At 42.3% G+C, this 22,810-nt stretch overlaps 2 protein-coding genes and 1 long non-coding RNA gene across 3 annotated transcripts; 1 reads left to right on the forward strand and 2 right to left on the reverse strand.

Annotated features, from left to right (window-relative positions):
* Window positions 1-2,121: 2,121 nt before the first annotated feature.
* Window positions 2,122-6,450, reverse strand: CH25H (cholesterol 25-hydroxylase). The gene is made up of 2 exons (XM_069020417.1): window positions 5,557-6,450; window positions 2,122-3,601 (listed from the first exon to the last, which is right to left on the reverse strand). The coding sequence occupies exon 2, from the start codon at window positions 3,478-3,480 to the stop codon at window positions 2,656-2,658; it is 825 nt and encodes a 274-aa protein (XP_068876518.1). The 5' UTR covers window positions 3,481-3,601; window positions 5,557-6,450; the 3' UTR covers window positions 2,122-2,655.
* A 670-nt stretch (window positions 6,451-7,120) lies between these two features.
* LOC138112466 (uncharacterized) lies at window positions 7,121-18,932 on the forward strand. Its single transcript, XR_011151749.1, has 3 exons — window positions 7,121-7,193; window positions 7,325-7,395; window positions 18,667-18,932. It is a non-coding gene; the product is annotated as an uncharacterized lncRNA (long non-coding RNA).
* On the reverse strand, window positions 9,830-21,597 carry LIPA (lipase A, lysosomal acid type). Its single transcript, XM_069019633.1, has 9 exons — window positions 21,355-21,597; window positions 19,768-19,888; window positions 16,682-16,880; window positions 16,283-16,392; window positions 15,536-15,672; window positions 13,972-14,118; window positions 13,598-13,669; window positions 12,502-12,573; window positions 9,830-11,780 (listed from the first exon to the last, which is right to left on the reverse strand). The coding sequence occupies exons 1-9, from the start codon at window positions 21,457-21,459 to the stop codon at window positions 11,541-11,543; spliced, it is 1,203 nt and encodes a 400-aa protein (XP_068875734.1). The 5' UTR covers window positions 21,460-21,597; the 3' UTR covers window positions 9,830-11,540.
* Between the last annotated feature and the right edge of the window lie 1,213 nt (window positions 21,598-22,810).

The following is a 22,810-nucleotide window of genomic DNA, read 5'->3' on the forward strand; positions in this document are numbered from 1 at the left end:
TGGCTAGAGATTAGGTACAGATATAACCTGGGGGAAATTCCATATTTGAGGAAATGCATTCTTGCTGTGTGTCTGAACTGATGCAAATGTTGAGGATGTGAGGGAGAGGAGTAGGCAGGATCATTGCACAGCACATTGCCTCCTTCCACTGCCAGTTTGATCATCCCCAGTAGCTGTCAGGCTACTCTGTTATGCCAAATCAGACAATCGTCTTACTTGTCTTGACAATAGCAAGCATAGTTTTGCCTGCAGCTGACTAGAACTCCCTCCAGGAGTAAAGTACTGTATCAACTCTTAAGCTTCATACAGATAGCAGAATAATCCCCATGAGTTTAGTTACAACCTTTCTTGTGGGTTTTGCTCATAGGCTTCCTACAGCAACATATCCAAGTAGCAGTTAGCCTTACCCTTGCTTACTCAGAGAGTCAACAGTACATGAAACAGGCTGTTATAATGTACAGTTACAAAACACAGTATAACTCATTGAAACCACAGATTATCATTGCCAGATGCTCAGAATTTGCTAAGCTGAATTAAGAGGGATTTCTAGAACTGAAAGGATAACTTTGGGACATCTCAAAATGGATAAACAGCTCAAAGAAATCAGAAAATGTTTTTTGCCTCTTGCATTTGGCAGAAAAGAAGGAGTACTTCCCTCTCTTTCTAGAACACACCAAAATACTTCAGATTACAACCATCAGAAAGACTGGGGATTCTTTCTCACAGCTTAATAGATGAATGGCAGATTCCAGTATATTTTTAAGCCTCAGTTTTTGCTCTAAATATGCATCACGTTCTTAGCAAGAAAAAGAAGGGTTGCTCTTCTGTGATATCCAGAGAGCAGAGAGAGTAGTTAAGTACTAAGATTGCAGCATTTTTTACTGTTTATGTAGATGTTTATGAAAATTATTTCCTGTTATCAAAAAGATGCTGTGTCTCAAAGTGCTGTTCCCTTTATAAATTCACATTGTTGGAAATACTAAGGGTTCTCTCTTCTACTGGACAAACAGCCTCTGTAAGGTCACACAACCCTCTAGACATAACATAAGGGCAAAGACATTTTTGGATGATGATGTGTAAGTGTTCTTTCCACACTTTCTACATTATTTGTGCTTTCTCTGTTTCCATCATTATCCTGGGAAGTTTATTATTAGTAATACAGGATAGATGATTACAAGCATTAAAATGTTTTGTAGTGGACATTAGACATCCAAGTGGATCTCTGCTGAATGAGACATCAAAGACTTGCACATCTCTTCATGCATAAGTTTTTCAGTGTGACTTCTGTGAGACTACATTTTGATCTTCTGTATTTAATGTTCTTCTAGCAAAACATAGCCATTTTGTTCTATGTCTTAGGATCCTGAAAGGTTTGATTCTATTCCTCTGAAATCTGCTTGAAAGAACAATCTACTTTGTAGAAAACCTGTTTATATTCCTTCCCAGGTTTTTGCATGCAAGTAACAATTAATTTATATGATTGTGAAGGACCAATGCTCCCTTTTAAGGGGCTACTTAGAGAAAATTTTTCAGGCTTCTCAAAAATATAATAATACAATTTCACTATGACTTTTTAAACTGCATTCTTCAATCTTATTTTTCTATAAAATTGAAAACTATTTTAAAATAACATATGACTCTAGAGAAAAAGTAAATGGTTCACTTTTGAAATAACATTACAATACTTTAATAATAAAAGTCTGCAACTCTGAAACTGAAATTGATGTCAGTCTCTTTTCCCAGGTAACAAGGGAAAGGGCAGGAGGAAATGGCCTCAAGTTGTGGCAGGGCAGGTGCAGACTGGATATTAAGAAAAAGTTCTTCACTGAAAGGGTTGTCAAGCACAGGAACAGGCTGCCCGATGAAGTGGCTGACTTGCCATCCCTGGAGGTATTTAAAAGATGTAAATGTGGCACTCAGGGACAGGGTTTAGTGGGGGACTTGGCAGTGTTAGGGTAGTGGTTGGACTCTATCTTAGTGATCTTTTCCAACCTAAACAATTCTATGATTCTATAATTCAAGTAAATGATACCTATGCAAAAGGAACCATACCTGCTCCTAATATGAACAGAAGAATTAATAAAATGAAACACAATATGATTTTTTTTAAAATGACCATATTTATTCTCCATTAAAAAGAACAGTACATCACAGTTGAAAATATAAATATCAAAATTATTTAACAGTTAGCCAACCACCCTGGCTTGGCAGCAGTATTTTGCAAAATCATTGCGCAATAATTTTCTCTGGCAGATTAAACTCCAAAAAATCTATGATGTGTACCTTTTCTGTTTACATCATAACTCATCCTACAACAGTAAGATAATGTTCTGGCGTATGTATAAAACATCATACAGTAACATGATACATGCTTTATGAAAGCTGAAAAGAAGGAAAGGAGAGAGAATGTCTCTTAATGCTTCCCTTATACCTTTGACTCAAATTCAAGCAACAGATATTCACTTTCCCATTTGCAGTCACTTAGCACAGGCAGTTCCAAGTGCACATACAAATACACATATATTAAGAGGATTTGTTATAAATAGCTATTGCTTTTATAGGCAGCTTCAAATATACAATCTTCTGTATATCTTTAAAAAAATAATGTCCCAGTTTAGTCTATAAAAATAAGAGTTCATCCACAGGTAAATATTCTTAATTAGAGTGTGACTCCATGAATGTCCCGAAGAGTTTGTCCCAGTGTGTGAAGTAAGGAGCATAGTTGGATTTGAATTTCAGGTGATGCAGATCATGATGTGGTGCTCCTCCGTACAATCCAAAAGGCACAAGTCGGTGAGTTGACCACGGAAGGTCATATCCTGAATGGTCCTCCACTGACAAACCAATGTTCACAAGGAAGAAAATCATTTCTGTCAAAGGATGGCATCCGAGGAGCAGTGGGTTTATAGCAGCAAAAAATCCCAGTGAGAGCAACTCCCATACACTGGAATACTGTGTAGTAAGGGCAAACGTCGACACATGCTTGTGATGCACCTTGTGGAAGGTCTTGTACAGCCAAGGCACCTTGTGATGAAGCAAATGCCACAGGAAGTATTCAAAATCAAATAGCAGCAGACAAACTGCTACTTGCAGCAGGACCTCAGGCAGCTCTGGAGCTATCACTGGTAGATTCATGGGTCTCCAGTACCAGTGTAGAAATGTCACTGGGAAGATCAAAACAACGTGGTGATACACACTTTGAATAATGCAAGGCACCATCATTCCAAGACTTGGATAGTTCTGTGGCTGGATTTTGTATTTTCTCAAGTCTGGTAGCCTAATGCTTAAAAAGTCCAGTGCAATATATGGAAGACAGAAAGCCATGTATGCTGTAAAAGAAAACAGCACTGGAAAAAACGGTGACTTGATCAGTGGCTCCTTTGCGGTGACAAAGTCCCAAAGAGACTGCAGGCACAACCTGTCCCGCTGTGCCTCCATGGCAGAGCTGAGCAGCACTCGGTGTGACAGGCTGCAGTTCATGCTGAGTGCAGTCTGAGGCAGCTGGAACTCCTTGCAGGCTTTTATCCAGCCTGCTCAAGCAGTGACTCCACCCCACTCCACTTACATAGTATGTGTAGCTTTAAAGGGGAAGTTCCCTTTCCTGTCATATAGAATGTGATATAATGCATTACAATCTCAGAACAGAAGTAGCTAGCCAAGGTAATCAGCAGAGCTCTACAAAAGACTGGCACTGTAGGAAAAACAAGCAGAATGCAGAACTCTAATGCTAGAATTCAGAGAAAGAGAGTTGGAACATCTTCCACTCCACTCAGTGCAGACACTTAAAAAATTGCTGTTTCTTATTAATTTTGAATTGTGTCATCCTTTATTATCCTTTTGCCTTTATAGGTAAGGCAATACAAATTGCCATGGATTTTTTTTTTTTTTTAATGTGAGTGCTACCTAAACTCCAGGTCTGACCTGTGGATACCTGGTGGGTAATGGCTCTGTGCAAACACATATTTTCTTAATGATCCCTTGGTTATACAACAGCCTTAGTTAAAACCTTAAGGAGACCACAGTACACTTCTAGACTGGACGTGGTGGCTGGGACTTCTCTCTGTCTAACATGACATTTGAGGTCATGTTCTCCTTTATGTACCTATATCTACTTAATATGGAAAAAATGCAAAATTGAGCCAACAACTTTTGAAGAACATAAGATCCCCCAGTTGCAGAGAAGAATATAGGGTAAAACTTCATTATGCTTCCAGACAGATGCTTAGTGACCATTATTATCACATTATTACAATATTCGCTCCACACCTCAACAGCTCTTTTAGCAAGTTGATATGGAAATCCTCCTTTACCTGTGTATCAAACTAACATATGAACTTGAAAGATCCACCAGTTAGACCTATGTCCTTTAAAGGATCTTTCTCTGACCACAGGCAAGTACACCACAGGCAGAAGCCAGCAGGCTTGACTCCCAACATTCCTAATTTGCTAAAAACATTTAGAGGTAATGATGGAAGTCTTGATTTAACCACTAAGACATCACTTCTTTTGTGCTTTTAGAAAAAGAAAAACAAAGCTTTGAACATTTAGGGAAACAAAGCTTGCCATAAGCTTCCTATGAACTCACCTCTTTTGTCGGTAAAGCATTTATTCTAATATTGGAAATGAGCTCAACTTCCTGGATGACTTTATTAGCTTGTTCAGATGATTTTAGTTCTTTGCTAATCAGAAAAGTAATCTGAGGGGGGAAGTGTGAGATTGTATTTCCTTGCTTCTCAATAATTAAGAATGATTAATTAGCAGTGACCTTTTCTGAATATACATGAATTTGTAACCCTTAAGTTTGCTTTCAGTCTCAACTGTTTTCAATAGATTCTGCTCTCTCCTTAGGCTTCAAGAATTTTACTTAAACAGTAACATTATCTGTGCTATTATTCAGGCAATCAGCAGTTCCTTGTTGGAGACAGGTTTCTACCTGTTCCACATATATTTTGGAAGTAAATTCAGATTCTTTGTTGTTATGAGATTGTTCTGTTGAATTAATTTATTTAGATTGTCAACTGTCATAAATTAAAACCCAGTGCAAGACACTAATAGATGAGGATCTGTATCCAAGAGCTTCATTTCAATCTTCTGACTGCATTTTATCCTAACCTCTGTTTCACAATAAGGCATTTATAACATGATCACCACCTGAGTTCAAGAATATTCATGTGATTTCTGTTGATTTATACAGTTACAATCAGAAATTAAGTCTCCCAGATGGGATAAGTGATCCTCTCTTATTAGAATTATGCAGGGAATGTTTTTTTCCTATGATGTATTCCAAATCTCATTAAAGGGAGATTGACAGAAATTGCTCAGCTGCCTTAAAGACACTCCTCTGACTAATCCCTACAGATACGCAAAGTCTCAAAAAGTTTTAGAGCCATTGCTGCCTACAAGCTAAATTTTAAAGAATAGGCATTTTGCCTGCAGATTAGGTCGTAGAAAAATATTCTTAAATCCCTTAAGGAAAAGTAACGGAACTCGGCAGTGCTATTACTAGGATACCCTGCAACACAAAGGCCAAGCAGGGCGCAAGCGAGCAGCGCTTACCTGGGAGGCTGGCGCCGCCCCGAGACGGGCTCCGCAGCCGGGAAGGGGCTCCGCAGCCGGGAAGGGGCTCCGCAGCCGGGAAGGGGCTCGGCCGCACGGCTTCCCCTGCCAGGAGCCCGGCTCCGGACAATGGATCCTCACGCATCAGAGAGGGCAGACCCTCATCCTCCAGAATCCGAGTGCAAGGCGTCTGGCTTAGCTACCAAATTGCAGTTATCACTTATCTCCGCTCTGCTAACTTCGGTTTCCTCGTCAGCGCAAGGTACGACACGAAAAAAAGGCGAAGTACGCACAAATCCTTTCCGTACCTAATTCAGCAACGCAACCCCAGCTTTTTTCACTCAACTTACAATGCTGCCAAACTTTCCCATGTGTTACAAGAATCTAAATGGCTCTCTCAAAAACTCACTCCTGCTACAGAGTTTAGGTTGAAGGGCACATAGTTTGGAATGAGGCCCCACAAAGGGTCTTAAATAGATTCCACATGAGTACAAGATACAAGCACCTACCCGAGGCTGCGCTGTTAGGTACAAACTATAACGCAAACAGCAAAATACTAGATCTAGGGTAGGAAAACGAGGAAAGTTAGCGGGAGGGGAAACTAGAATCAACATATTGAAACTAATGCAGCAGCAGAGGGAAAAATTATTTTTCTTTCTTCCTCTTCTCCCCTTCTGTATGGTAGTATTGTTGTACCAGAGATATGGCAACATCCCAGAACACGCTGAGCCTTCTACCGGGAAAAGCGTGGTGGGGAAGAGGGCTGGTGACTTGCTCAGGACCAGAGCCAGGGAAGCAGGACAGGCACCAGAGCAGCGGAAGGCAGCAGCACTGCCTGCTCTCGTTTTAAAGGAAGCTGTTACCATGCTGGCACAACGCGGTGCTCACGCCCGGACTCACCTGCCCGCCGAGCCGGTGCGGGGCCGCCCCGCCCGCAGCTCCGCCCGGCCCCGCCCGAGCCCCGCCCGCAGCTCCGCCCGAGCCCGGCCCGGCCCCGCCCGAGCCCGGCCCGGCCCCGCCCGCAGCTCCGCCCGGCCCCGCCCGAGCCCCGCCCGCAGCTCCGCCCGAGCCCGGCCCGGCCCCGCCCGAGCCCCGCCCGAGCCCCGCCCGGCCCCGCCCGCAGCTCCGCCCGCAGCTCCGCCCGGCCCCGCCCGAGCCCCGCCCGCAGCTCCGCCCGAGCCCGGCCCGGCCCCGCCCGAGCCCCGCCCGAGCCCCGCCCGGCCCCGCCCGCAGCTCCGCCCGCAGCTCCGCCCGAGCCCCGCCCGCAGCTCCGCCCGAGCCCCGCCCGCAGCTCCGCCCGAGCCCCGCCCGGCCCCGCCCGCAGCTCCGCCCGAGCCCCGCCCGAGCCCCGCCCGCAGCTCCGCCCGAGCCCGGCCCGGCCCCGCCCGCAGCTCCGCCCGAGCCCCGCCCGCAGCTCCGCCCGGCCCCGCCCGGCCCCGCCCGCAGCTCCGCCCGAGCCCCGCCCGAGCCCCGCCCGCAGCTCCGCCCGAGCCCCGCCCGCAGCTCCGCCCGGCCCCTTGCGGCCTCCCCGCGAGCGGCAGCGCCGCCCAGCGCCCACCCGGCACCGGACACGCTCCTCGGCTCGAAGCTTCAGCGACGACGAACTACACACAGATTCGCTGCAGCACAGAAAGTCGGTAGGCACGGGTCTGTCACAAGCTTAATAGGTGTTTGGAGGGAAAGAGGGAGCCTAGACTCGATCTTAGAGGTCTTCTCCAACCCTAAATGATTCTACGATTCTAACCTTCTGTTAAATCCTTCTGTTTAGTTATTCTGTATATTCAAGTGCAGGATCTGGATACAAATAAGCGAGATGAAACTCTCCTCCTCGCATGCCAGGTAAGCAGCTTGAACCCTGAGCCCACAGGGATGCTGAGAATTTCAGGATGAAGAGCATGTATTCCTCTTCAGTTTTGATTAAAAACTTTAACCTAAACACAAAATACTTTTCTTAACAGAACTTAAACATTTTTTTAATCAATTTTTTAATCTCCACCTCCCCAACCAAGCTTCACTGAAAACCGCTCCAAGCCAGCAAAAAGCATAATCAAAGGTCACTTGAATTAGTTCAGAACAATGGCTGATGATGGAAAACTGCCAGTGAAGTAAATTGCTAATTCCCAAGTTTTACTTTAACAGGATCTGTTTTCAAAATAATAACCTTCAGGAAAAGATCCTAAAATTCTTTCATTCAGAAGTCGTAACTCAGGAATGAGAAATTGATTTGCATTCTCTGCAACTACAGACATAGTTTCTGGAGGAGTGAGAATGAAATGCAGACACTTCTGCTCAGAAAATAAGACTTAGCCAATCATGTTACAGGTGTGGCTACTGTCCATCCAACCTTCACAATTTTTTATTTCACTGATGATTTCAATTATTTTGGTCATATAAAGTTTTATGAAAATAGGCTGCTGGGGAAGGAAGGCAAGCTCCTGACAGGCAATGCTGCAGCATGAGTTCATATTTTATAAGACAACAAAGGGAGAAGACATTACAAATGCTTTAATTACCAGAAAATCTTCCACCAAGAGCCATTTTATTAGATATCCAAAAACCTATCCAGCCATCAAGGTTTCTCTCTCACATTTTACAGAGTAAATCCACTTGTAACTTCTCATGGTATTAAGACACTTCTATTTCTTTTGGGGATTTTTTTGTTTGTTTGGGGGGACTTTGGGTTGTTGGTTGTTTTGGGGGTTTTTTTGGTATGGCACATTCACCATAAATAATTGATAGAAAAATTTTGTTCCCAAGCTGTTTCTCTTGCAGGGCCCAAGTAGAGTAGGAGCTCTGTTTTACCACCTCTTCCTATGCTGAGGCACTTCTATACTGCTTGAGTTGATGTATAAACTTTTATCAGTGTTATCACTGGCCATGGAATCACTAACTAGTGTAAAAATGCTCTGCATGGAGCTAGTGCATTATTCAGTACACTCCACTAACATACACACACCACCACCCTTAGGCCTTCTGCATGAAATGAACACTAAATATAATTGCAGGTGATTATTAAAAAATCCTTGTCACGTTTCAAGCACATGAGGACAAAACCAAGCCTTTATGTCTGTGTTATCCCTCATATGTCTGATTGTGGTAAATCTCTTAAGTCAAGGCCCTGAACTGTGCATTCTTTTCAGCTGCACACAGCTCTGTGAGTCTGACAATCCATCAGCTGAACAGGGACTACATTCTTCTGTGCTTTCTAGCAGTCACTACATGACACCTTCTGCTGGCTGAGACCAAGCCAGCAGAAGGTGTCCCATGCCCTCTGTTAAGCTACTGCACTTTTATACAGATGTATGTCCAAAGCTAATGTTCAGCCAACCTTCAACAGCATGTACATACATACCTGTAACACACAGACATCCACAGAACAGGCACTCAGCATTTAAGATCTGCTTAGAAAAATGTACTATTCATCACTGAATTCTTAATTCATCACAGCTGATTCTTAGTAGATCAAGCTTCTCACTCGTCTCTATGTTCAGACTGTCTTATTTTGCACAATTCTTTCCACTGACAGCTCTCCAAGTTTCTGTCACATAAGGCCTGCAACTTTAGTAAGTCAGGGAGAACTAAAGCAGCTAATTTCCATAACCATCCCTACTCCAGCAAAGCAGAGAACCTCTATAATAGCTTTTGTATAAAGCTTCCAGTATTCTGGCTTTATTTCCAGGCACACAGGGTGTTCAGCAGCTGACAAAGGTGGCAACATATAGATTTAATACACTCTACTGCCTTGACTGCACAACTACAGTACTCAGAATGTACAGAAAGGTATAGCCTTAGCACATTTTTTATTGAAGGTGACAAAGGTCAAAAGCAGGTTCATGTGTACTGTGGCAAAGATTAGCTCCCTGCCTTACTGTGTGATTAAGTGCTATTTATGAGATTACCAGACAGTCTGTTAAGAAATCCAATTACCCAAGGTTTAAGAATATGATACAAGCAGCTTTCCACCATGTCAGTGATTTAAAAGAAGCCTCACCTGGAGGCTTAGAAAATGACTCCATCGTGTGAGTAATTATTTACAATTAGTACCTTACTTAAGTCTCAGAGAAATCCAACAGAATAAGAACGGCCTTTTAGGCTTGGGAATAGCTTCTTTCAGGGAAAAAGTAAAATGGAAGTTTACTTAGCTATTTTACTTTTTTCCTCTACTTGTTCTAAGGATGAATAGCTGTGAAAAACAGACTTTGCTTTCTGGATTCTGTCCCAATGATTCCCATGCATTCATGAAACCGAAGTGAAACACCACACCACTTCAAACTCCAGGCAGGTCTTACATTTATTGAAATAGCTCAAGCTTAATAAACATGATGCATATGGCTCTTGCCATACCACATACCCTCACAACTGTTAGCCACCTTGGATTCCTACAGAAGCTTCCTTTCAGCACAGCAAAGTAAAGCAAATCTGGCTGATGCAAATGTAAAGCACACTTAAAGGTGCAGGTAGGAATCACAACCAAAATATCATGAACCATTGAACCACTCTGTCCCTAAACAACACCTGAGAATTCCCTGAGTCTGAATTAGGAATCAAAAAAAAACCCAAAGAAACAAGCCTTAATTTAAAACTTGGGTATGTTTCTGCAAAATTTTTTTTATTTCTTTTTTATTTTTTTACAAAATAAGTTTGCCTCAATTTAAAATGCCTTATTTCCTATGACATGTAGAAAGGCTCTTTATCCTCTTGGGATTACTGAAGAAATCTGGGTTGAATCCAACTATGGCACAGAAATTATCATCTAGACTGAGGCAACTGACTCTGGAGATTGTTCATTTGGCACAGAACTTTTATGTATCTCAGAGGAGACAAAGTCCTCTGCACAGTCAAAGGAAAGAGCTCCAAAGTCAGGCCCCTGAGACAGATGGGAATCCTCTTCCCCATTAAATGGGGTCTTAGCCTCAGTTTGAAGTAGAAGCTGAGACAAATGGAACTGCTATTAATACTGTCAGGCTTCTCCAGGCTGTTATTCAGTTCCACACAGTAGTGGGGAACGCCCTATAAGCAGTTAAGAAGTAAACAGATCTTCAATGCAGCAGATGATTAAAGGGAAAAGTCCACAGAAATTAAGTCACTCAAGCTGTTGAATTAATGCTTTGGCTCTCACCAGCAATAGACTGGGGGAGCTTGCTTTCTAGTTAGTGGTCAGTGCAAAACACATGTTACATCACTCTCATTGAAAGCCACAACCTATTGACAAACTGAAAGTGGTTTTGTTTGAACCATTGCTCTTGTTCCAGGAACCTGCCAGGGCAAATTGCGACCTCTGTCTGCAGCTGGTATGTGAAACACTTGAAAAAGGCTTCAGGGACACCATCAAAGCAAGAAAATGCAGCAATGAATCAGTCCCAAAATCACAGATTTTAACTGACAGTTGGTATCTTTGGCTTCGCCACAGTTCTTCTGGGCAATATTGAAAAGGAAAGTAATCTGATGGAGCTAGCTTTTATGTGATGGCTAAAATAACAACACAACAAAAAAATCACTAAGTGCTTTGTAAAGTGCCAGCACCAAATAGGTCACTGCAGCACAAGAAGTACTTCTCAAAGGTACTTAGAAATGGCCACATACTGAGAAATGGCTGTGTTTTGTGCAAAGTGAAATACTTATTGTTTTAAGTGTCAGGCACCTGAGGTGCTGAATGGACTAACTTGTCTAATGTGTCTTTCAGACAGGTGTCACTAAATTTACGTGCTCCTAAATTGACATACTCCTTTTGTGCTAAGTCCTACTGCTGTGTTTTGAGTACAATGTCACTTTGTGCAAAATCAGCAAAATACTGTGAGGAGAGAGAAATAATACTGAGAAAAAAATAACCAAATATGAATCCAATTCATATTATCCAATTGATAGTAGTCATTGCTGGCATTTTAAAAATGCATCATCCTAAGCAATGTAGCATTATTGCCAGAAAAGTGTATTTTCCAAAAAAATGGCAAATTCCTGGTGAATTAATACCCTGAACTACTATGTCAGTTTAGAGATAACTTCCTAATCATGTTGATTATTTCATTATACATGCGGTAAGGTGCATCAAGGCCCCAGATAAAATCCAAATGTTCCCACTCCGGAATGTTTTTGTGGTAAACCAAATTGGTGATTTGAGTGAGCAGCATAGCAACATCCTTCGGGTCTGCCAGCCAGTCCTGTCCACCAGTCCACACTGCAGTTGGTACAGTCATCTCTTTTATTTTGTAGAAAGGGGGAGTAGACTGAGGAAAGGGAAAGTGAAAACAAAACCATTAGAAAAAAAAAAATCTTCAGTACGATACTACACTGCAGTGTAACATACTAGCAACTGCAGGAATGTGTCAGATTCTCATTTTCCCTCTTGGGCAGCTAGAGATGGAGTCCTGGCTCAACCAAAAATGTAACTGCAAGAGTCCTGCAACACTATAGCATGTAAAGCAGTATGTGGTTTGAGGAGTTTACAAAGATAGCAGGGTAGCAGAATCTCAGAGAATGCATCCAATTCAAGATATTTCAACTCTAAGGCCAAAAGTGACTGCTACTCTGAAAGTAAGAGACAAGGGGCAAAATATTTTTGGCATTATACACTGCAATTTAGAAACAAAAATACATGGAGACTAAACAGACTAAAGATAAACAATAAGCATGAACTGACAGCCTGTGCCTTATGATGAGAAGTGCAGGGGGACCTCATGATCTAGGCTGGCAGGACTTCCCCTCAACAAAGAGTGTGCCACCACAGCTTCATATCCAAACATGAGCCCCACACTGAGCTAGGACTACCTCTGAGCTCTACAGTCCCATCTGGTTTCTTTTTGTTGTTTTGGAAAAAGCAGATCTCCTGTCTGGTTATTGTATAACACTAATAGCTCTTTAGCATGCAGCATAAATACAGCACCCAGAGAAGTGCCCAAGGACTATTTTCTGTGACACTCTAGAATTATGTATGTTAAAGGTGTCTACCTGGTTGTAGTGAGCCATATTTGCAGTCTTGCTTCCCCAGTCATAAGCTTTGAGTTCCCCAGTCCTCACAGCCTAGAAATAAAAAAATACACATTCAAAGAACACTACTACCACAAGAATTAAAAAGAGTAATCATCTGGAGAACTGGCAAGGCAACCTACAGAAAAAACAGTGGAATGCCAAATATTAACAAGGACAACTGTCACTGCTTTGCCCAGTGTCACAGGAATGGAAAACATTAACATTCAATACCATTAGACTTTGTCCCTTAAGATTTCACATTCTCTCATAGCAATGGTAGAAAAGATTAAGGAAAACAGCTTAGTGTATCCAAAGCCAGGATGTGGCAGTTCCATGTTTACTTCTGAAATATTTACCTTGATGTCTAAATGTGCATGAATAAAGCAGGGAGATTTCTTAGCAAGTCTACTCTGCATGATTCTATTTTTCAGAAACAGAAATTTATATAATAGGGATCTGGGAAAAAAAAAAAAAATCTTTACAAGTTTCTTCCTGAGCCAACACTTGAACAATTGTGTACAGCAGAACACATTGCTTCTGATGAGGTGACCAAATCCAGCTAGGAGATCACAATTAGCACTGACCACTGATTCCATGGCAAATGTCTCATTTGTCAGCCTTTTGACCAAGCTTCAGGCACAACAGCATCAAAGGCATGAAACTGTGCATTGAGATGAGCATCAAAATATACAATGAAGCCAAACCGAATAGAACAGAAAATCTGCTGCTTTTCACTGGCTAAAACTTGTAATCAAAACAGGGTTTGCTGAAAGGGCAACAAATACTCACTACAGCATCTCTCCAAGGTAAGTAATTCTGCTGTATTTTTTGTTGGTTGAGGTACTTAAAGCTAGCAAATTTTCAAAGAAATAGGGAAGAGGGGTGAACCAGATTAGTTCCTTATCGTGACAGCAGCTGCAGTAAACAGCTGCCATTCTGACATTTGGCAGTTCCAAATTTCACTTGGGCTAGGCTGCACATATATTTTGGCATTTTATTTCATTTAAATATCAGACACATCAATATTCTACCAACAAACCAGAGCCATGGGCACTTTAGATTCTGGAAACCCTACCTGGCTCCAGTGGATCATGTTTTGTACAGATGTTCCCGCAGGGCAGTGTGTTGAATACACATCCACTCGGCTCTGCAACAAGATCATTAACATTGTTTACTCCTCATCACAGTGCATCAGTTCTACCCATTGTTGCTTCCTGAACAATTAACAAACTATTCCAATCCTCTTAAAACTATCATAAACAAAGTTAACTGGAGCCATACATACAGATAAGAAGTTAAAACTTTTTGGGGATTAATTGCAATGAACAGAACACTCAAGCTGAATTTTAAACCTAATAATGGTATCCCTTAAACATTTTTATATATTCAGTCAATACTGTGTTAGAGTTCACAATAACTTAGCTATTAAAGAAAGTCACTAGAACACACCATATTCAAGTTTCTCTCATTAAAACCGCATAGGAGAAAGAATAGGTTGCCACAAAGGTCATCGAGTATTCTGTGGGTGCAAACATGGGTAGCAAGCCACTTCAGCAAGGAATTCTGAGGGAGGAATTGTTTCTTTCCAAACATGTCCTACAAAATAACAAACACATAGGGCAAAGATGTAATTGCACAGAATTACCTATTTTCAGTTTTTATAAAACAACACTCTTGAGGTAAATATTTCCATTTGCACTGGTGACAGGTGTGTCATATGAAAATCATTGATCTTCTTATCAGTGTTGTCATGGTTACTTCTGCTACAAATGGTGCAGTCCATTAACCCCACAAAATGTACCTGGGAACTGGGAAAATCTTGCAAGAATTTCAAACCTAACCTCAAATTCAAATCAATTTTAAAGTCAATTTACAGGTACACTGTACAGCTTCTTGTCATCAGATTGTTAAGGCTAAAGTATGTTAAGCCCTGCCTGCTAAGGTTAAATGGCTTTGTACTTGCAGCTTTCTCTCTTCAAACTATGAGAGAAAAACAAGATGCATGAGATGTGGTGACCACTTCCTCTTGATGAGTATTTTTAAAATGTTCAAGGATTTAAAAAATGTCCCACTGAAAACTTCCTTAAAAGTGACACAGTTCTTTAAATATATGACTGACCCATGGGTTTGTCACCGCCAGGTTCTCCCTGCACTCCAGTTTTTTTGCAAGTCACCATAAGAATCAAGTTCCTCAGCACAACATGAACATCTGCACAGGGCACTGATCAGCTGCTAGTCTTATTAGACGAAGTTCACTGTGCCAGGAATAGGAGATCACAATTATTAATGTTGCTTTTATGTTAACTGCCTTTAGAGCAAGGAGCTAGTACTACAGACAGACTTTAAATCAGTACAAGCTAGATCAGAAGAGGGTTTATGTCACAGAACAAACAACTCTGTGTGGGAATCTCCATGGGTGGTGGAACGAAAATTGATGGTTAAAAATAGACACACAGCAGGGTGTTCACAATGTCTGACTTCAGGCACTTACTGCAGTCTGCCTCATTCCCCTTGATGTTAATGGGGAAGAGGTAAACTCCTACAGCAGATGATTCACAGCATCTAAAATAAGCTGTTGCTCTTAATCACCCTCAGAAGGATCCTCTTCCAATACTAAATGGCTGATTGTGAAACAAATCTGTTAAAGTTCATGACAATTCAGAAGATACATATTCTATATAACGATATTATATGACTCTAAGACACAGTGACTAGTTAATAATATGATTTCTCTAGTTTAAATTCTAGAAACATATAAATGGAAAACCAATTTCATTCCATCTATTAAGTTGTAAAATACTACTTTAAACTGATGCAAATTGTCTCACTAGACAGTAATAAAGCCAGAGAAGACACTGCTGACTTCAACGGCATCATTATGGTAAAACTGACCCAGAATCCTTGTCATATGTTACTCTCTAATCCACAGCTATTAACATTCTTTGCTATGCTATTTTCAGATAGAAAGGGGCATACCTCATTTGGCTTGAAACATTTACACTCAAATACAAACCTTGAGTAGCAGGTCAGGAAACAACCCCAATTTTACCAGAGGGCTAGTGGCAAACTTGACTGTAGCTACTGGTGCCAAGGCAAAGAACATTTTGATTTTCTTAGCCAGCTGTGGCAAAGTTGAAAAAGCAACAAAAGCTGTAAATAATATAAGAATAATTAACAAACCTTACCGACACAAGTTGGATAAGAATTTTACTTGGCAGTAATTCTACAAAAATCCGAGAGAGAGTGTGAAAATGTACTTTAAGATTAATAGTTCAGCTGCAGTATCTATAATTAGGTTAGATAATGTAAATTAACCTAGTTACTACAAAGCCTGAACTAAACACAGCAATTCAGAAGACTTGCCTTCTTCCAAAAAGCAATTTAATGCTTACTAACCCAGCTTGCCTACCTCTTTTTACTAGAAGGCCTTACATGCAGCAAAGCATCCTGAAAATAGGAATCTTTAATCTTTGTGTCTGATGAGTCTAATTTTATTATGTATAGTTCATCGACTTTTTAAATAGAAGCTGTACTGACAGCTACCTGTAACTTCAATTTATCATTCCAACAGCTTTCCACTTTTAAATAAACACAGAAAGATTGTCTTTTCATTTTAATGCTGACGAATATTCCAGAAAGCTACTAAAAACCAGAAGCAGGAATTTTCAAGAGCCCTAGTTTTCAATCACTAATCCACATATGTGAAACTTGATACCATTTCAAACACAACATATTCTAACAAATGCATCTCTCCACATACCCATTGTGGTGCCCTGTGAATGGCCAACGTAAAATACTTGTTCCTGGCCAGTTTTCTTCAAAATAAAGTCCACTGAGGCTGGAATGTCATACTTAGCCATTTCATCAAAGCTACAAAGCAAAGACAGAAAGTCAGTTGTGTAAGTAATCAGCAAGGAACAGCTGCACAGAGCTTTCCTGCACAGATCAGTTGTGTGGACATAAAGAAAAGCTTCCTTTGGATGAAACAGAACACTGAAGATTGAGTTTTCACTTTTCTACCGACCACCTATGAGTTTCAGCACACTATACTGACCTCAAAACTCCCCTCTACTGTCCCTACACGTGTGACAACACATGTGACTAGAAAAAAATATCCTGCCAGTTCACAATGTGACTGTGGATAGAAAAATCAGGATACCTGAAAACCCAGAATTCTTCCTCCTTCACTGTGAAGTGTATGTGTTTCCTGGACCAGGTGTTCCCTCTGCTGTTTCCCAGCCACACATCATAGCCAGCGTCTGCCAGCATAAAGCCAAGGCTGTTGTAATCCAAGTTTGTGATCCAGTTGCTGGCATCTGCAAGCAAACCATGCTGCAGAAACACAGCAGGCCTTGGACCTGAAAAAGAAAGCACTTATGATAGATTCCTGTTCATTTGGCATTGCACACTTAAGAATAATTCAAGAGCTATTGAAAGTCTGTTTTAGATTTGCACTTGAGTATTTAATCTACTTGACTTAATCTACTAAGACTAGCAATTTGTATAATGGTCATAGTGCCATGAAATCACATGCTTTTTCACAAAAAGCTACTTTTTATCATTAAGAATTTTAAACTAGAAACTTCTTAGTTTCATAACTTGAAGCTCAAAATACACTAAAAGCATGCAACAGATGAACACAAGAAAAGCAGGAGCTACAAGAAAAACACAGGTAGTCCTTTCGTGGCCCAAACTTGGTGGCAGTTTTAATACTTATGAACCTTGCTCTGCCCCCAAACCTGGGGAAGGCATTCCCACATATGTGCTACTGAGGTCTTTGTTTTCCAGTCAAAGCAATGCCAAACTACTGTGCTGAGCTGTGGAAAGCTCTGCAACTGGTACTGATGTTATCTCTGTGCAGCTCCTTTCCATCACCAAACCTCTGGCAGAACTTCAAGAGCAGTACAGTAAGCAACAAAGGAATCTGTGTTTCAAAGGACTTTCTCCCTTTAATTTAAGTAGTTATAAGAACCACAGTTAAGATCCAGGTAGAACTTAGGAAGACTCTCTTGACTTCCCCATCTTGAAAAGGGAAATTGCACCTTCATGTGGAATACAGATTTAGAAATTGAAGGTTCCTGCTTCTACACAGAGAAAAAAATTAACATCTAATCCCTTAGGGGAAACAAGGCCTTCAGAAACTACAAAGAACTGTCTCTGGTTCTCCCAGAAGCACAGGTGTTTTGGGTTTTACTTCTGCTCTAATAACTGAAAACAGGTAACATGATAACGAGCTCAATGCCAGAGATTACTCAGGAATTTACCTCCTCCAGTGACACATCACTCTGCTACAATACAGACTCACACTGTACTTCCTCCATTGATAACTTAGAGTTGGATCTTTCAGCAGAAACAGACAAATCACAACTTTCAGTCACCTATATCGTCCATCACAGCTCATGTCCATAAATGTTTGCTGCAAGTTTCAAATTCCAAGTTACAATATTCTCCTTCTCTGGAAATCTTTATACTTGTAGTAAGGAACCTTTTGAGTGCCTGCTTTTCCCATTTTGTTTAAAAATCCACATGGCATACTGTCCAGGCAAGCAGAGCAAGTAGCCAGCAGTGCCCAGCTCAGTTCAACATAACTGTTTACTCTGTTGCACTAATAATTTATTGTCTTATAAGCAGGATTTTCAAGCCTAAAACTGAATTTGTTTTCAGTAATGTTCCACTTACCATTGATATCTTCTTCCCTTTTACTAAACTCAGATCAACCAACTTCTGAATTTTTGAGGAACAGGCTCTCCTCAAGCTCCTGTTTCGTAACACTGGAAGGGGAAACCTATTAAACTGCCTTAATTCTTTAATTCTGTTCTCATGTTAACCTCCAATTTCTGCCAGTTCCTTTTTCACTTTACCAAGTAGTCACCAGACCTCCACGTGAATTGCACAATCATATGACAAACTGACTTGGATAATAATAATGACTTTCTATCACCTGTGATCCTAAAAACCCCAGAGGGGGAATAAAAAAGGTAGGTCCTTAAATTACCCTTTCTGCATAGAGCATTTTGTTCTCTTCACTACAAACCCAAGAAGGTGAAGACAGACTTACTTCCATACCCTTCTTACCCCTGCTATGCAGTTGTTTTAAGGGGGTTTTTACTAGTAAAACTGAAAATCTTTTTTTTTTTTCTGCAGAACTGTGTGTTTTGTTCCCAAACATCATGTGATACACAATTCCAAGGAATACTATTCACATTATGCAGGTATTGCAAAAGAAAAATACGGCATATATACGCTAAGTCAGCAGTAACACACCATTGGTATCTTTCTGAGAAAAGATACCAAGTCTATAAAAACTGAAGATCAACATGAACTTTGAAATCTTCATTCTCCCAGGAGCTCATACTTCCACAAATGTGGTCAGTAATCCTTGTTTTTTAAAATTAAAGCACTCTGAAAAACATGAACTTGGGGTCGAGGGTGTGGTAAGGGGTATGTGGAGAATTCCCAGACGTCAGGAAACTTCTGTGTACTTATGTCATCAATGAAGGATTCAACAAAATCAGCAGGTACAAGGGCAGCCTTTTTACTGTGGGCTTCTCTGAAATTCAATACAAAGACACCTGCCAGTTTTGACGGGGCTCGTCCATGCACTGATCTTTACATGCTCCTTGTAAAGACAACAGACAGTGCAAACATCCTAACTCATACAAAATCCACAGATAAGCTCAGGAAGGCTGTTGCTTGGCCTTTGACAGGGGAGAGGGTTTTTCCACAGGTCTCGTTCACACCCAAGGCTATAGGACAATGATAAATTTCTTCTGTGAGTTTCATGTTTTTACCTGTAATCCTAGGATTTTTTCAGTCCAAAGTGTTCTGAGGCAGTCCTTAGAATATGTAATCTCTATGCAAATGGGCTGCTGTTATATGAATGTCTGTAGGAACTCAGGATGGTGGCAGGACTAATAACAAATTCAGCCACTGCACATACACTGTTAATTCCATATTCACTGTACGAGGATAGCTGGTCAAAAGGTACGTGTGTCTCCTCTTCCACATCAATCTGACTCATTTTTAAAGCACCTATCATTCAGCCCCTGTAAGTCTGAGCTTACATTCTCCCTATTCTCTCTCTCCCCCACCACCTCACCTGTATACCCCCTGCATCTCCTCCATGGTCTAAACCACAGTAGTCTTTAATCTTTTTCTGGATTATTACAGGAACAAAAGTTTTACAAACCAAAGAGAGCTTTTTCATTTTCATTCTTTCTTTTTCCAAACAGACATAAATCTTACCTTTGCTTCCTTCACGGCCTTTTCTTCCATGAGGTATTCTGTTAATGGAAAGTATATACCCATCCTCTGTTGTTACTTCATATTCCTCACTAGGGTATCCTCTGAAGGTAATAATTTCACTCTGAGGAGAGAAAAGAAACCAACTTGGAACCAGACTGTCAGGCTCCTCAGTCCAGGAACATATGCAAAGTACCCTGGGTTTCTTCTAAAGGCTGGAATGTGGAATTAAAGGGTGTGGTAGTAATGTGCCATCTGTCTATCAGGCAGATTTTCTTAATAAGACATCCCAGTACAGACTCAGGTACTAGCCAGATTGAATCCTAGGAATCTACAAGGACTCCCTGGACTGTCCCAGCCACATGGTGCTTACAGAGAGAAAGAAGATGAAGTGTTGGAAAGGAGATTATGGTAAGAGGGCAAAACACCAAGATGCAGATCAGGCAGACAAAAATTGAAACTGTCTGCTCTCAAGAAAACAAGTAATGAGCAAGTGAGGACAGAATAAAGTCACTGGCACCACTGCAGCATATGGAAGGAGAGAAGGATGTGCCATTTCTTACCTTTCTCCTCAAACCTTATGCCCAGTGCAGAGTTTTTAAGGGACTTTGCTGTCAAAGCAAACAGGAAAATAATAATAAAGATCCCTTCACCTGTTTAATGCTATGATTTCATTATTAGGTTTAATCTTCCATCTCTTATGTCTCGAGCTTTATGCTATTTTATTTTGATGAAACTCCACTAGGGCATTGAACTTGCTATGTCATTGATTTTATGACCCCAAGCATGCCTTGAGAAAATCTAAAGAAATGCAAGACATGATCAGAGTTCTTCTCTTAGACTGCTGGGCAAGGAAGAGGAGGAGAATTTAATTAAGCATGCTATTTTGTTTAATTATTCACAGTGATATTAACATTCCAAAATTATTTTAAGGCTGAGGACTACTCCAATGCTATTAGCCTTAGAGTAAATTACTATTTAGTCCTTGAAACTGTATTTACATGATCCAAGCACTTCTATTCTTATACACCTTAAGCATTTCTATCTTGAAGCATCTTCTCACACGTGTGAAAAACTGGCACAGTTTAGATAGGGCTGAGGAAAAAGCAACTAATACCAGTTACCAACAGGAAATATTTCAGGAGTTAGCTACTGTAGGAGATGGAGAATAAAGTTAAGAGAGTAAATCCCAAATGGGAAGAAAGCAGCCATGGGTAAGAACACAGGAGCATGGTGCTAGGAGTTCCACCGTGCTTCACAAAGACCCTCTTTTCTAGCGGTTCCGACAGACTGCCGCAAAAAACCGCTAGCAAAAATCCACAGGTGTGGGTCAGAAAAAATGTGAGAGAAAGATCAGCTACAGGGAACAGCAGACCAAGAAGGACCTGGAAGGAGGAGTAGAGAAAGAGGACGTGTAAGCCTTGGGTGTGAGCAGCTGCAGCAGCGGGCTGGCCGCTGGCAGGTGGCTGAAGCCGCCGGGGCTCTCACCGCTCTCACGGCCTCCTCCTACCCCGCTCCTCGCCCCGGTCCAGCCCGCGGCCACACCGCAGACAAAGCTCGGGCACTCTTCCCCGCGGCCGCGCCACTCACGATGTTCATGTTCGTCTCGGGGTCCACGTTTCTCCTTCCTGCGGCGAATGCGCCCGAGCCGGCGATGCTCTGCAGCAGGAGAGCAGCGACCACCAGGCCCCGCATCCTGGTCCTGCAAGAAGGAGCCGGGACACCGCGGCGAAACAGAACCCGGCGCTGCGACGGCTGCGAGCCGGCCCGGTCGAGGCTTTTGTGCCACCCCTCCGTGACAGGGGCGGGGGCAGCGGCGTGGCCGGGCCGGGCGTGCCCCGCAGGTCGCAGCGCGGAGGGAGCGGCGGAGGGCGGCGCCGCCGGGGCCGGGCTCAGCCCACACGACGCGGCCCTATCGGCGGTGCCGCCGCCCGCCCGGCCTTGAGCCTCCCGGCCCGCCGTGATTCAGCGTTTCTGCAGCAATAGTGTGGTGTGAATCCCCCTGCGCTCCCGGGCTCCATTTCCAGAAGCCCTGCAGCCTCGAGAACGGCGCCCGTAGATTTGCTTCCCTGCCCTCCTCGTCTTCTGCATCTGCTCCGCCTCTGGGGCCTCCGGAGCCCGCACGATGCCGGCCTGCGAGGGTTCCGCCCTGGCCCCCGCAGCGGGCTCCATGCAGAAAGCGGCAGCAGCGAGGAGGGCGGCGGTGCCGCCTCGCCCGCCCGGCGCTCCCCGTGGCCGGAGCGGTGCCGGACACCTGCCCGGTGCCTCCGGTGCCTCCGGTGCCGGACACCTGCGCCTCGGGCACGCCCGTCCTTCCAAAGGGCCCTGCAGCGCTGACTGCGATCGCCGCTGCTCTTGCACGCACAGATCATCCATCCGTCATCTTCGAGCATTGTCTAAACATATCAAACCTAATACAAATGGGCTTAAATTGCAGGCGCGGTTACCGTCACAGCTTCCTGCAAACCTGTTTCATCTTCATGCTCTGCGGCAACTAATTGGCAGGCACTGCATTGCACAGCTACGATTTCCCAGAGAAGCGTGTTTGTGGTCAGGGGATGTGTGACCGGGCTTGCAAAAACTTGGACAAAATTGAATCCTTTAAAATAAATATTCGTGTTACTCTGCCCTGGCCCGTAGTAATATCCATAGAATAATACAGAAACCTGATACTAAATACACAGTACTAGAGCAAGAGGGTGTCAAGAACAAAAGTGTTTCTGTTTATTTAGAAAGCATTACGATTTTAATTGAAAAATCATTGAAGTTTTTATAGCACCTCCGTGTTGATATGTGGATATGTCACTAGATACAGAGATACTATGTGACTCTTTGCATTCCTGGACCCCACTTCTTAGAATTGCTTGATTTTAAAGAACTTGGGTGGCAAAAATCATTGCTTGGTGATTCACTTGAGTTTTTTGTCAAATTAATTACAAGTTACTCTTCCCTCCTAGAGGAAAACCCAAATTATAAAATGCCACAATCGCTGCTGTCAAAAGTAGTGATTATATACTAACCTAGGCTAAATTGAAAGCAGCATAAA

This window comes from Aphelocoma coerulescens, chromosome 6, assembly GCF_041296385.1.
Source record: "Aphelocoma coerulescens isolate FSJ_1873_10779 chromosome 6, UR_Acoe_1.0, whole genome shotgun sequence".
Lineage (NCBI taxonomy): Eukaryota > Metazoa > Chordata > Aves > Passeriformes > Corvidae > Aphelocoma > Aphelocoma coerulescens.